Source organism: Carettochelys insculpta, chromosome 23 (genome assembly GCF_033958435.1).
Source record: "Carettochelys insculpta isolate YL-2023 chromosome 23, ASM3395843v1, whole genome shotgun sequence".
NCBI classification, from domain to species: domain Eukaryota; kingdom Metazoa; phylum Chordata; order Testudines; family Carettochelyidae; genus Carettochelys; species Carettochelys insculpta.
In genome coordinates, this window is record NC_134159.1 from 9,104,916 (window position 1) to 9,118,011 (window position 13,096).

Sequence of the window (13,096 nt, forward strand, 5' to 3'; positions counted from 1 at the left end):
ACAGGTATCCTAACTCCCAAATTCTGCTGCTGTTATTCATTGATTACGATTAGGGTGACCATCCATCCCGTTTTAGCAGGACAGTCCCACCTTTCGGGTGCCAAAAAGCCCTCCTGACTTATTTTAACAAAGGGACTAATTGCCCTGTATTCAGCCACCTGCTAGCATGCATGTGCAGGTGCAGCTGCAGCTGCTGGCCGGAGAGCACAGAGAAATCACAGATGGGTGGAGAGCACATACTCATGTAGTCTCTGGCCACACCAGAGGGAGCCAGCAGGGGCCCCCCCAAGGGAGAGTTATGTTGGGACATAGGAGCAGCTGCCTCCTTCTTTCTGGTTCCCAACTCCTTACATCTTGGCTGACCCAGGAGGAGCACCAAGCATGGCTGCCACCTCCTTTCTGGCGCCCCGAGCTGGGAAAGTCCAGTGGGGTGGCAGCCCTTGGCAGCCGCAGTGGGGGAGCTACCCCCCCCCATAGTTCCCCATTTGGGACCGAGAGACCCTAATTAAAGTTGAAAACCCACCTTGAAAAATAGCAACCAAAAAACATGTAACATACCATAATATTTAAATAAATTTTCCAGCCAGTAACTTTAACACCTCTCGCTCTCTCTCTATATATAACGTCCCACCCAACCATTTAGTCTCCAAGCCACAAACACCCGCTTCCCACAGATGCTTTGTGTTCTGTGAGTTGACAATTGAGTCTATAACCCGGGAGGTATTTGCAACACTGGCCAACATGCTGCTGATATATAGCAGTGAACTCTTCAAAGCAGTGCTCCGGGGCTGGGTATTTCAACATCCCTGGAATTAGGGCCCTGCGTTTATTTTAGGCTTTGATTTAAATAGGTATAATACCTGGGAATAAGCTGGTGTGCTGTTGAAAGGACTAGACTGTACTGCCAAATGTAAAAATTGCTTTTAGAAATAGCAGAAGTGAATCTTAGAAGTAAGGTCCCAATGTCGCACACACCCATGTGAGTTCCACTAGTCCGGGCGCATGAGTCCTCTGCAGCACAGAGCAGTCACACAGGGTTCCCGCTATTTTTTTCCCATGAATGGACAGAATAAATGTTATGTGCACCAAGGCATGTGCAGATGCGCACCACCACTAGAAGCAGATGGTGGCTGTGGGGTTCTGCTAATCAGCTGGGCAGCACCTGAATCTCTCCAAGGAGGTTCCCAAGCTCAGCTCACAGGGGACAGGGGCAGGACCCTGTCTGTAATCAAGAGGCCCCTGGCGGGTGAGCAGATCAGGGGAGGCACTTCAGGGAAGGCTGCTGCTCTTTTGCATACTGACGCGGCGGCAGCGGAGTGAAAGGCCGGGTAATTACGGGGCTTGGTTAAGTGGGGCAGGCGCAGCCCGGGGACAAGTCAGCCCCGTGCCCTGCGCTCGTACTGCCGTGACCTTTTGGTAACCAGCAAATCCACCCCAGAGGCAAGAAACCGCCTCGTCACTCAGCACGTCCCAGCCCTGGCCCCGGCCGGGTGTTTCACCTGCTCGGACAGATCTTTGGGGGGTGCGTGAGAAGCTCCCTGCAGCGCCCCGGAGAGGGTGTGTGGCTGCAACCCGCCGCAGCTGAGCGTGGGGAGACCCCCGCGCCCCACATTCAGCCTGAGCGCTCTCGGGGCAGCGCGCTCCCCTTCCCCTTCCCCTAGGGGGAGCCCGAGCGGGGGATTCCGGCTCGCCCCGCGGGCTGGCGGCTGCGGGAGGTGGGGGAGCCCCGGGGAGCCGGTTGCAGGGGGCTGGGCCAGTGACACGCCGCGCCAGCCCCGTTGCTTTTTCTCTAGCTCTCTCGATGACTGCGGGGTTTCGGATCCGGCCGCCCCCGGAGGGAGAGCGCTGCCACGGGCGCTGGAGCGTGCGGAGCCGCGGCTGCCAGCGGGCCGCCGAGCCCCCGGCTCCCTTCCCGGGAGGGACGCGCGGAGCACTTCGTGCTGCGGGGCCGATGGCGGCCCGGGCGCTGCTGCTGCTGCTGCTGCTGCAGAGGAGCCAGGGGGCGCCCAGGCAGGTAGGGCAGCGCCGGCGGCGGGGCCGGGCCGGGCCACGTGGATCTGGAGCTGCTGCGGGGGGCTGGGCGCGCAGGCATCCGCCCTCCGGGCTCCGCCCGACGGGGAGCCGCTGGCGAAGAGCGGGAGGCTGGAGCGGGAGTTTGCACAAGTTCCGGCGGGTCCAAGCAGCTCTCTGCCCAGTCCCGCCACCGGCTCGGAACACCGCCAGCCTCAGCCTTGCGACCCGCCCCAGGGAGCTGGCAAACGAAGAGCAAAGGGTCATTAGAACGGCCACACGGGGTCAAACCAAAGGTCCATCCAGCCCAGTGCCTTGTCTCCTGACAGCGGCCAGCGCCGGGTGCCCCAGAGGGAATGAGCAGGACAGGGAATCCTGCAGTGATCCCTCCCCTGCTGCCCCGTCCCAGCCCTGACAGAGGCTGTTTTGTCTCCTGTCTTAATGTATTTGTATTAAGACTGCAAACTCCATTGAATCGGAGCCTGTTGGCAGAGGAAATTTCACAAGCTGGCTCCTGCGGACATGGTAGCAAGGAGCCCTGTAATTTGCCCAGAGAGTCTGAAAAATCTGCCTGACCCCGGCCCATTAACAAGCAGAGAAATTCAGGCGTGTTAGGACTCAGCTTACCCCTCCTAAGGTGAATGGTGTAAAAAAGAAGAAGAAAAAAGTTCCTTCATTGGTCCACCCACCTCTTCTGCAGTAGCTAATTCATGAATGGGATGCAGTTTCTGTATTGAATTAAATTAAAATGCATATCAGCTGTTGCTCTTTCTCATCTGACCCTTGTTTTAAGACCTGGCTGTTAAATCTATTGATTTCAAGGCAGGAGATGGAGTCTCTGCTCTGCGAATATTGCTCCTAGGTGCTGTGTTACCATGGAAAAACACTGGGACAGGGTTTGCTTGGTGCAATTCCCAGTAATTGCTTTGAACCTGTGCAAGCTTATAAGGTGTATAATGCATGGGAGTAATATCATGGAAGTACATAGAACACCTTGCTCAAGTGAAGTCAAGCACATGGGTGACTGCATGCAGGAATCGGGACCCTATGCCAACATCTTCAAAATTTCCCTGGACAATGGAAATATTAGCAAAACCCAGATGCTCCCATGTGAATGAGTCACTTGTCTGCATACAGTGCCTACAACAAATTGTAGCAAAATCCTTCAACAAAACTTAGTGTGCTTGGAGGTTTTTAAATCGAAATCGAAGCCAGATGTAAAACTTGTCAGTCTTCTGGATCAAAACTTTAAGAACTTTGAGTCCTGCATATTCTGTGCTGACCTTAGTAGACCCTCATGTCACTGTTGGTAGGAATAGGGGTTTGCCCTGTAGCCTTGGGCTGTAATTTCCCCTCCCACACTCTGCATTGTGCTGTGCCATTGTGATCTGATTGCCTCCCTTCCTCTCATGTGCACAGTGGAAAGAGTCCCATAGATCCTACACTCCACATGGGGAATCTGCAGGGCTGCTCAGCTGAGTGAGGAAATTGCAGTACTGGCCTGATGGTCTTCTACAGCCTGGTTGTTTTTTTTTGGCTGGGAGTACTATTTCAGCACAAAAGTCCTATTGCTTTATTGGAAGAGAAAGCGCAACTGCTTTTCTACTAGTGAGTGTAAATATTCAGATTCATCTCCCAGATGTTACTTATCCCATTCCTGTTGAAACGTAGTGTCTCATAAATGGTGAAGTATTTGGGCTAAGAACTATCTTTTTACTGTGTTTCTATATAATGTCTCTTGCTGGCAGCCTCAGGAGCCACTAGAATTATATGCTACATTTAGTATCTGAACAAAAAAGAAGTCCAGTAGCACTTTAAAGACTAACAAAATAATTTATTAGGTGGTGAGCTTTTGTCTGAAGAAGTGGGTCTATCCCATGAAAGCTCACCACCTAATTATTTTGTTAGTCTTTAAAGTGCTACTGGACTGCTTTTTTGTTTTGATAGTATATAGACTAGCATGGCTTTCTCTCTGATACTATTTAGTAAATGTAATCAAAAATTGACAGTTCTTAATTTCTTTTCTATATGCCTCATCAGACAGACCAAGTTTATCTGGTCACACTCATATGATTGGGCAGTTTTCTATTCAGTGTTTTCAGCATTTCAGTAGGAGCCCTTAGGGGAGGTTATTGTTTTGCTGCTGATATTAGTCAATTCCAGAGCTGTCTCACATTGGTAGAAGATACTTACTTACTTACTTACTTTTTTTTTTTTTTTTTTTTTTACTGTAATATACTACTCTTCCTGATCTACAACTCATCTGTAGCAAACTGACTTTCTCATCTCGTCCTGATTCACTACCACTTTTTTTTTTTTGCTGTGAGCTCAAATGAATATTAATAAAATGAGTTGAGTCTTGGGTTGAATGAGTATATTATTGAGATCAGTGCTAGTGATGAAATGAGCCTAACTTACTCTGGGTTAGTTTCCATGCTTGGCAGCACTAGAAGAGTGAAGACAAGGGACAGACCTTGATGCTCTAAAACAAAACCATGTGGGATCCAACAAGTTCTGTGTTCTGGCACCAAAGATGTGCTCATGTTGATAGAGTCAGACAAATGTAGGGCTGGAAGTGACTTGCAGTCCATCCTCCCAAGCTGAAGTAGAATTAAAGAAATATGGACCACCCCTGCCTAGTGTTTCCTAACCTTTTGTTATTACTTACCCCTTTAAAAACATATATGTAAGTACTCCTCAGTTCCCTCAGTTTTCAGACACAATTTTTCCTACCATTGCAACACCGTTGTTTAAAAAACGTAATAGTAACTGGTTGCTTGGAAGAAATTGCCTTAGGCAATAATCTTGCTGTCGTACTTACGACTGTACGAAAAGAATAAATAAAAAACTTAGATGAACATGAAATAAGCCCAGTTTCTCTTATTCTTAAAAAAAAGTTGAAAAACAGTGAGTTAATATACCCTCTGGAAGAGCTCTGTGTACCCGTGGGGGTATGTGATCTAACCTATTCTCAATCTCCAGTACAAGGGATCCCAGTCTGCTTAGGCAACCTGTGCCAGGGCTTAACTATTCTTAAAGCCACAGGGTTTGTCCTAATATCCAGCAGTAAGGCTTTGGGGCTGAATCCAAACTACAAGGGGGTTTTTGTCACCTTGGCCCTGCAACTCTGTGCTTTAAATGCTATACAGCCCTTACACCAATAACCCGTCTACCAGCCTGCAGGTCACATCATCCAGTTACAGTTTTTAGAGTGACCTCAATACTGTGTCATCCCGAATAGCCTTTGAAATGGCTGCCAGTGTGACGGGCTGCTGAGGTTCCCAGAACTAAGTCACTGCATGTCTCCTCTCTGCTTCAGCAAGGGAGAGTTTTGCTGCTGTTAAACTGTGAGACAGCTCCCTGCCATGCCCTCTTGTCTATCTGGCTAGCAAACTTCTCAGAACTCCGCCAGGCCAGTTTTGGCCTTGCAGGCGATAAACACTGATGCCCAAATACTGAGTTCCCCAGAGACCTCTCCCTGCAGTGCCCAGCCCTCTCTGAACACTGGCAGAGGTTATGATGTTCATTGCTGTTTTAAAGAGATGGTACACTGCAGCTCATTAATTTAACTGGGCCTGACAAACTCTATCTTCTTTCAGTCACAACCCTCGATTAGTTTTTAGTAAAAGTAGAGCAAGTTTATGAAACAGAAACTTACAGGTTAAATGATACGCAATTCTAGGAGTAAAGATGGAAGGGATCACGAAGAAACATAACAATAGGCTTCTTAGACTAAAACTTAATTTTAGTTTGTTACAATCTTTGCCTAAGCAGGTTTCTCAGCTCTCTTCTCTTCCTTGAGACTTTTGCTTCCTGATTGAAAGAAGCTGACGTTCTGTGATTTCTCTGGCCCCTTGAATTCTTTATGGGCCGTCTCCCCTTTCTTTGTATAGTCCAGTAAATCTTTTGACATTTCTTCTTTGAAAAGTCAGCCCAGCCTCTGGCTGTGGTAGAATGCGCGGGCCAAACTGTCTTTCCAAATTTCACTGACAATTTTTGACGAGGCAGGAAGGTCTGCTGCATACATCCCATCCCCATGCTGATACAGATGTAAATAGGGCTTCCGTTATTTTGATTTCATCAGACAGACAGACAGCTGCTTTCCCTCTAGTCTGGGGGAAAATAAATCTTTCTCCCTATGTTTGGTCACAGATTTTCAAGAGAACATCAGTGAGATCTTTGCATGTTGATGTCAAAAAATTCTGGAGAGAGGATTGATCCTTGTGGGACTGCATAAATGAGGGTTCTCGGAGGGACAGCCAGCTTTCCATCATATGGGTTTGTCCCTTTACATAGGCGTGCAGACACTGCACAATGATAGTAATCGCCAGCATGCCACAGGCTGTCATAAGATCTAACTCAATACACTTTTGCAGTATTATCCATTGATCATTATTCCAGGTCTGACTATAATTAGGAGGCGATCTCCCCCGTTCCTTAGTCTGAGCTTTGTTTTCCCTTTTATACAGCTGCATAATCTTTTGTTGCCTTATGACCCAGACAAACAAATACACATTCCTTTGGCTAAGGCTGACTCTGCTTAGAGATTTCCTTCTGAACACATATTTGGACTATAATTCCAGCACATGTCCATAACTCCTTATATATACATACACCATACAAGAATATAAATCAGTGAGATGGTAGCGTTTCATTGATAGCCTGAACGCCACCTTGTGGGCATATATTATGATGACAGCGTGTTTGGGTCTGAGGAGTTGTTGATGCAGAGGCGTGAACCTCTGTGTCATACCAACCTAAATCTCCCTTGCTGCCCCTTATTATTTTCCTGCTGTTGGTGGATATGGAGAAGAGTTGACACTGTCTTTTTTTTGTTGGAATGAAAGAAGCAGCAACTCAACACTTCTAGTAGTGGAAGAGTATATGGAACTCTTTATTGCTATTTACCTCAGACCCCCAACTCATGTTCCAAGTGATAATGATGTGTCACCAGTTATACTCTTTTATCATAGTACATCACTTCCATAACACCCTTGTTTAGTAGTGTTAACTCCCAGACAATGAATAGGAATAGGCAGGTGCCAAATATTACTTTACCAGCTCCTGTCTACAGGATTTTCAATTAGATCACCGCTTTTCTACAGTATAAACGTCCTGAGTGGTCAGGTTGCAGCGTACGGAAGATGTGGCTCTGAAAGTATTCTTACAGAATGAGTGAGAACTGAACAGGAGTGTACAAAGCTATGTTAATCTCAGAGAGGTAGCCCTGTTAGTCTGTGTCTTCACAAAACAAAGAAAGCAGTTCAGGAGCACCTGAGAGACTACCAATATTATTTGTTAGGGGATTAGGTGAATTCTCCAGCTCTGAAGAAGTGGGTCTTTCCCACAAAAGCTTATCACCTAATAATATTGTTCGCTACAGCAAAGCCATGTTATTAACAAAGGATGCTTTTGCAAGTTACAGTTTCGATGCAGCTACATGCTTATCTGTTTGTTCAGGCCTCAAGCAAGAAGGAAAACATGCCTTAAATCAGCACGAGAAAAGCCTGCCCTGGCCAGGACCATCAACCCCACCACACTGCTTTCCCAGACTTCTATTAACTCTTACATATCCCAACCCTTTTTATGGCAGTCTTACATATTTGAAGACTTGTTTTGTGCTCCCTCAGCCCTCTCTTCTCTGGGTTAAACCTACCCAGTTCCTTCAACTTTTCCTTTAGAGCCAGGTTTCTAAACCAGTTATCACTTTTGTAGCTCTCCTGTGGGTTCTTCAGCTGGTTTCCATCTCGTTTATAGCATGGTGCCAAAAACTGTAGGCAATACGCCAGCCAAGGCCTCATTACTGCTGAGCAGAGTGGGGCAAATACCTCCTATGTTGTACCTACAACCAGCACAGCCCAGAATCGCCTTTCACACTAGCATCACTGACTTAGATTCAATCTGTGACCCACTGTAGCCCCGGGATCCTTTTCTGCAGTATTGCTGCCAACCCCATTATTCCCCATTTTGTATTTGTGCATTTGATTTTTTTCCCCTTCATTTCATTGGTCTTTGTTAATTTGCAGTTTAAAATAGAATCTAGTTTCCCTGTTAGCAGAACTGATATGGGAGATCCAGCAAACCTAAAGCCCAGAGGAATCATGAAGTTCTGGACATCTTCTAAAATTCAGTGTAGTGGCAGGTTTTTAGGGAGTTGTGGGTTCTCCTGCTCTATTGGGACCTCATTCTGCTCCCAACAAAATGATAAAACTTTCTTTGACCATTTCTGGAGCAGGATGGGGCCCTAAATACTGTGCTCAGTGGTTCATTTTGCTGAGTCCAGTCTCACTGTGGTGTCTGCTCGCCTATGATGAAGGGGAGCAACAGCATCACCTCAACCTCGATCCTGCTCGCAACCATCTCTGGGGATAAGAAAGAGCCACTATCCACTACTGACTCTAGAGATGGTGGCTTGTCTATATTTAACATAAGAGCGGCCACGGTGGGACAGACCAAAGGTCCATCTTGCCCAGTATCCTGTCTCCTGACACCGGCCAGTGCCAGGTGCCCCAGCGGAAATGAACAGAATCAGGGAATCATCAAGTGATCCCTCCCCTGCCACCCATTCCCAGCTGCTGACAAAGAGAGGCTAGGGACACCTGAACGTTTACTCATTCTCTAACAGGATTAATGCATTTGTTAATTCTTGTGTGGGCTGAATATACCAATTGTTGGTAGTTGTGTTTAACCCAAGGCTGCAATTGAAATACACTGGAAGTTGTATAACTGAATATATTTTCTCTTTCATTCTCAGAGGGGTAGCTGTGTTAGTCTGTAGCTTCACGACGAACAAGCTGTCCTGTAGCACCTTAAAGACAAACAAATATATTTATCCGGTAATGATCTATCTAAAAATCTGATGAAGTTACCCACAAACGCCAATATATCAGTGTGTTGGTCTTTAAGGTGCTACAGAACTACTTGTTTCTCTTCTAGCATTGGTCAGTCTTGTATGGTATCTCACTGAGATAAAATTGCAGCTTTTTCCTTTGGCACAGCTGGTCTTTTGAACAGGGTAGTGTGCAACTTAATCCTCCTGCCTTTTCTTGTCTTCAGGAGCAGTGGCCTCAGCCATGGTGGGGCAATGGTGGCTGCTGCTGTTGACTTGCCCACCAGAATTGGAGCAGCTCTTTGGAGTTGTGTACCTAAGCACGTTGAGAGCTTGGTGGTTTGAGCATTGGCCTGATAAACTCAGGTTTGTGAGTTCAGTCCTTGAGGGGGATGTTTAGGGAGCTGGGGTGAATAGATTTAAAAAAACAAACAGGTTGGTGCTTGGTCCTGCCAAGAGTCTAGGGGACTGGACTTGATGACCTGCTGAGGTCCCTTCTAGCTCTATGAGATGTGTATCTCCCCTTTCTGTTTCAGAGATGGCAAGGGCTGTAAGGAGAAACAAACACAGTCAAATGGTGAAAGGGGAGAGAGACACTGAAGATTAAAAGGAGTTTGAGGTTACCCTGTATTCATTCTGTACCTTTTACAGATGAGGAAAGCAGCAGGATTTGACTTTTGAAGCTCACAAGAGGTTTCCCCCATGAAGCCAACCCATGTTCTGTGTTGAAAATTAACACCAGTTATCTTACACTGCACTCTTCAATGTATCTAAACATTTGCAGGCGCGAGGGAGAGAATGGGGCATACGTGAAAGTTCTCTAACAACAATTGCTTCTTATAACCTAAGCAACAAGGGGTAAAAAGTAGGGAGTGAATCTTCTGCAGGTGACTAATTAACAAGTGAAGTCTGCAAAATTATTGGGTCCAGGAAGAATGAATGAGCTGAGTTTGGTGAGAGGTGGAGAAGTTTCACTGATTTTACACTCTGAGCTTTTTTTTTTTTTTTAAGTGGTCCCCTAAACAGAGGCTCTAGAAAACCAAAAGTGTTTGAAGGGCAGGTCCTGCCACTGCTTTGCAAGAAGGTGATAGTTTTGAGGTTTGTAGAATTTGGTTGAGACCTTAGATTGTCACCTGTCCCATCCCGTTCACTTCATTTCAAGAGCTACATCTCAGCAATGAGGTTGGCTAAGTCAAATTTTTACCTTTGGTTTTTGGTTAACAAAGAGTCTGTAGTGAACAAGACCATGTTCGTTCTGAAATAATCTGTTGTTAGTAATATTAATAACAGTGAGTCAGGACAGGATGAAACCTGTCTCAGAACAGAATCTGCCTTTGACAGTTCCCACACTCATTGTGTGACTTGGTTTGAAAGAGTGCCCTTTGACTTACGGGCCACATACCAAATGGGGAAACTGTCCTCTGCAGACTTGGTCAGGCTGGGAGGGGGAATGAAAGAAGCACCAACAGATTGCCAGAAGGAATATTTGGCAGAGTGCCTTCTTTCCTTTCTATGTTCATTACTAGCTCTTATAAAATGATTTGTCATCTGTGGTTCTCAAAATGCCTTGCAAAAGAGACCAACCGTGTTCCCCATTACACATGAGAATACAGAGGCACAGAGCAGTGGTATGATTTGGTCACGTTCTCTAGATTAACTGCCTTCTTCTATGCTGTAATTAAACCCTCCTATCTGACTTTGCCCAGTCCTAGGAATTAAGGCCACAAGGGATGAGCAGCTCATCCGGTCCACTCTCCATCTGTCACAGGCCAATGAAATTAGACCCAAATGTTGCAGCCCACAGGAGACTGACCTGGTGTATGACACAGGTAGAGAATAGGAGGGGCAGGGAACTGGTTAAAGTGGGAGGCGCACAGATAACCCTGGAGGAGATGTAACCCAAACACCTATGGGTGTGGTTCATTGTCGCGGGGAGTGACACTTCAGCCAGGTCTACACTAGACATTAGAGCTGACTGCAGATATGCAATTCGAGCTACAGCAATTGCATAGCTAGAATTGACTTACCTATAGTCAACTTCCCTGGCTGTTCTCATGTCCTAACTCCTCACGATATTGAGGAATACAGTGGTCCACTGCTGACCCCAGTTCGATTTTGCACATCCCCAGTAGGTGCGAAAAATCGAACCCTGGAAGATTGACCCTCACTGGGTGGATCTTCCTGGTAGTAGAGACATACCCTTAGACCATTGCCGAGAGAAGGAATGAGTCTCCTCTGCAGCCTTCGCTGAGAGCCAGCTGGCTTTTAGCTCAAACTGTAGAGGGTCCTGTACTAAGCCCCGGAGGTGCCCAGGTTGTAGTCCACCTGTGGGCAGTCACAGAGTCCAACTGAAGCCATGAAGCATAAAGTTTTAGGGGTACTGATGTGTACCAGGATGGACCCTGGGGGCTGCTGAGCCTTGTCAGCCACCCTCATGCAGTCCCACTCAGCTTGCACTTAATTAGCTTTAAGTTATTTGCCCTCTGTCCCAACTTCTGTTGGACGGCTGCTATAGGACTCACACCTCTAAAGGTTAGAAACCTTCATGTTTCCAGCTTGAATTTTCTCACGGCCAGTTGATCCCCGTTTGTTTGTGGGCCAACATTGCCCTTTGTCCCCAGTAGCTTCACCATCCCTGGTGTTTTCCACCTGGTATATTTCTAGAGAGCAACTCTGTACCCTCTCAGGCTTCATTGCACTGAGCTAAACACCCCAAGCTCTTCCAGACTCCTCTCGTAAAAGAGGCCCTCCCTTCCCCGATCATCCTACAGGTTCCATTTCCCTGGTCCAGCACCTTCAGGACCTGAGTTTTGCTACACCAAGGGAGGTGAATCCCTGCTGGCCTCCAGCCCCATTTCCAGGCTCTCCTTCTGGACCACTGGTCACTTCTTGGCCCTGACCCCTTCTCCCTGACCCCGCCTTGGGCCACCACTCCCCAGCCCTGGCTCACCACATTTTGAAAACCATTTTTTGAAAGAACCCTTATTCCTGGAAAAAATGAGGAACAAGTGTTCTTTCGAAAACAGGATTTTTTTTCCTGAAAGAACTCCATCTACACTGCTTCTTTTTTATTTTTCTAAAAATCCCTTCTGAAAAAGCGATTGGAAGAGATTATGCAAATGAAGCATGAGGTTTGTAAATCAGCGCTTTATTTGCATTTTCGATTTCTCTCATTTGCATTTCTCTTTCGAGAGAGGAGTGTAGTGTAGATGTAGCCCCTGATCCTCCACTGCACCATCAGCAAATTTCACTAGTATGCACCCTCTTGTGCTAAGGTCATTAGTGAAAGTACTGAATAACCTTGGTTCCAAAACTAGTCCTTGAGGAATTCCACTGGTAATCTCCCTTCCCGCTGATGATTCACCTTTCGGCAAAACCCGGTGCCTTCTCCCCTTTAGCTGGTTTCTTACCGACCTTGCCAGTCTTATTCTGATCTCTAAAGAGCTAAGTTTCCAATGTGCTGCCATATGAAATGCTTTGCTGCAATCCAAGCGTATTAAATTTATTGCATTTCCCAAGTTTCTTACTATTTTACAAGATGAGTGTTTTCTCAGTGTTTGGCTGCTTTACATTTATAAGGACATTATAAATTATAATTTGTGCTGAGATCTTCCCCTCAAATGGGGGAATTGGAAATTTGTATCAGTACAGCATTTGTTTCTTCTGCCTACACTACAGGAATTATTTTTCTTTAGCTTTTGTACTAACAGGGACCTAGCTTTCATGTGAGAAAGTGATTTTATCCCCCCTGTGATTTTTATTCTGTGATATTTATCCCCCCCTTGCAGGTGATCATTGAGTTTTCTAGGGAAAGCTTGCACTGGGGAGAAGTGAGCTCACACTAGGGAAAATTTAAAAAAAACAGAAACAAAAAAACCCTCTATTTGATTCCTGGTGTTGTAATTGGATCAGTTAGGGAAGAGCAGACAAGGCTCCTGTGGCCTCAACCACTGCTAACATCTCTCATGTAACCCCGCTCAGCGCACTTCTAAGTGCCAGCGCTTCAAGGGTGACCAGTGGTGCTGCTGTGGGTGGGAAATTTGCTCTGAATTTTTCTCATGTAGACAGGGTGTAATGATCCCTCCTCCCCCCCGCTGCCAGACAATTGAAACCTGTGTTCCCTCTGAGCTGTGCACTTGGTTGGCCACCCACGAGAGATTCAAATGCTGCCCATCAGATTAGCAGAGCACCCCAGCCAGCAGTGTGTGTTTCTACAGGTGGTGCACATATCGCATCTTTTGGTGCATATAACAAAAC

The 13,096-nt window shown here is 46.6% G+C and overlaps 1 protein-coding gene across 1 annotated transcript in view; it reads left to right on the forward strand.

The window, feature by feature from the left end:
• The first annotated feature begins 1,801 nt into the window (after positions 1-1,801).
• Positions 1,802-13,096, forward strand: part of TNFRSF8 (TNF receptor superfamily member 8) — a 58,738-nt gene continuing 47,443 nt past the window's right edge. The window contains exon 1 of the mRNA XM_075017970.1: positions 1,802-2,014. Within this exon, the coding sequence (XP_074874071.1) occupies positions 1,802-2,014 (213 nt within the window). The remainder of the gene's footprint in view (positions 2,015-13,096) is intronic.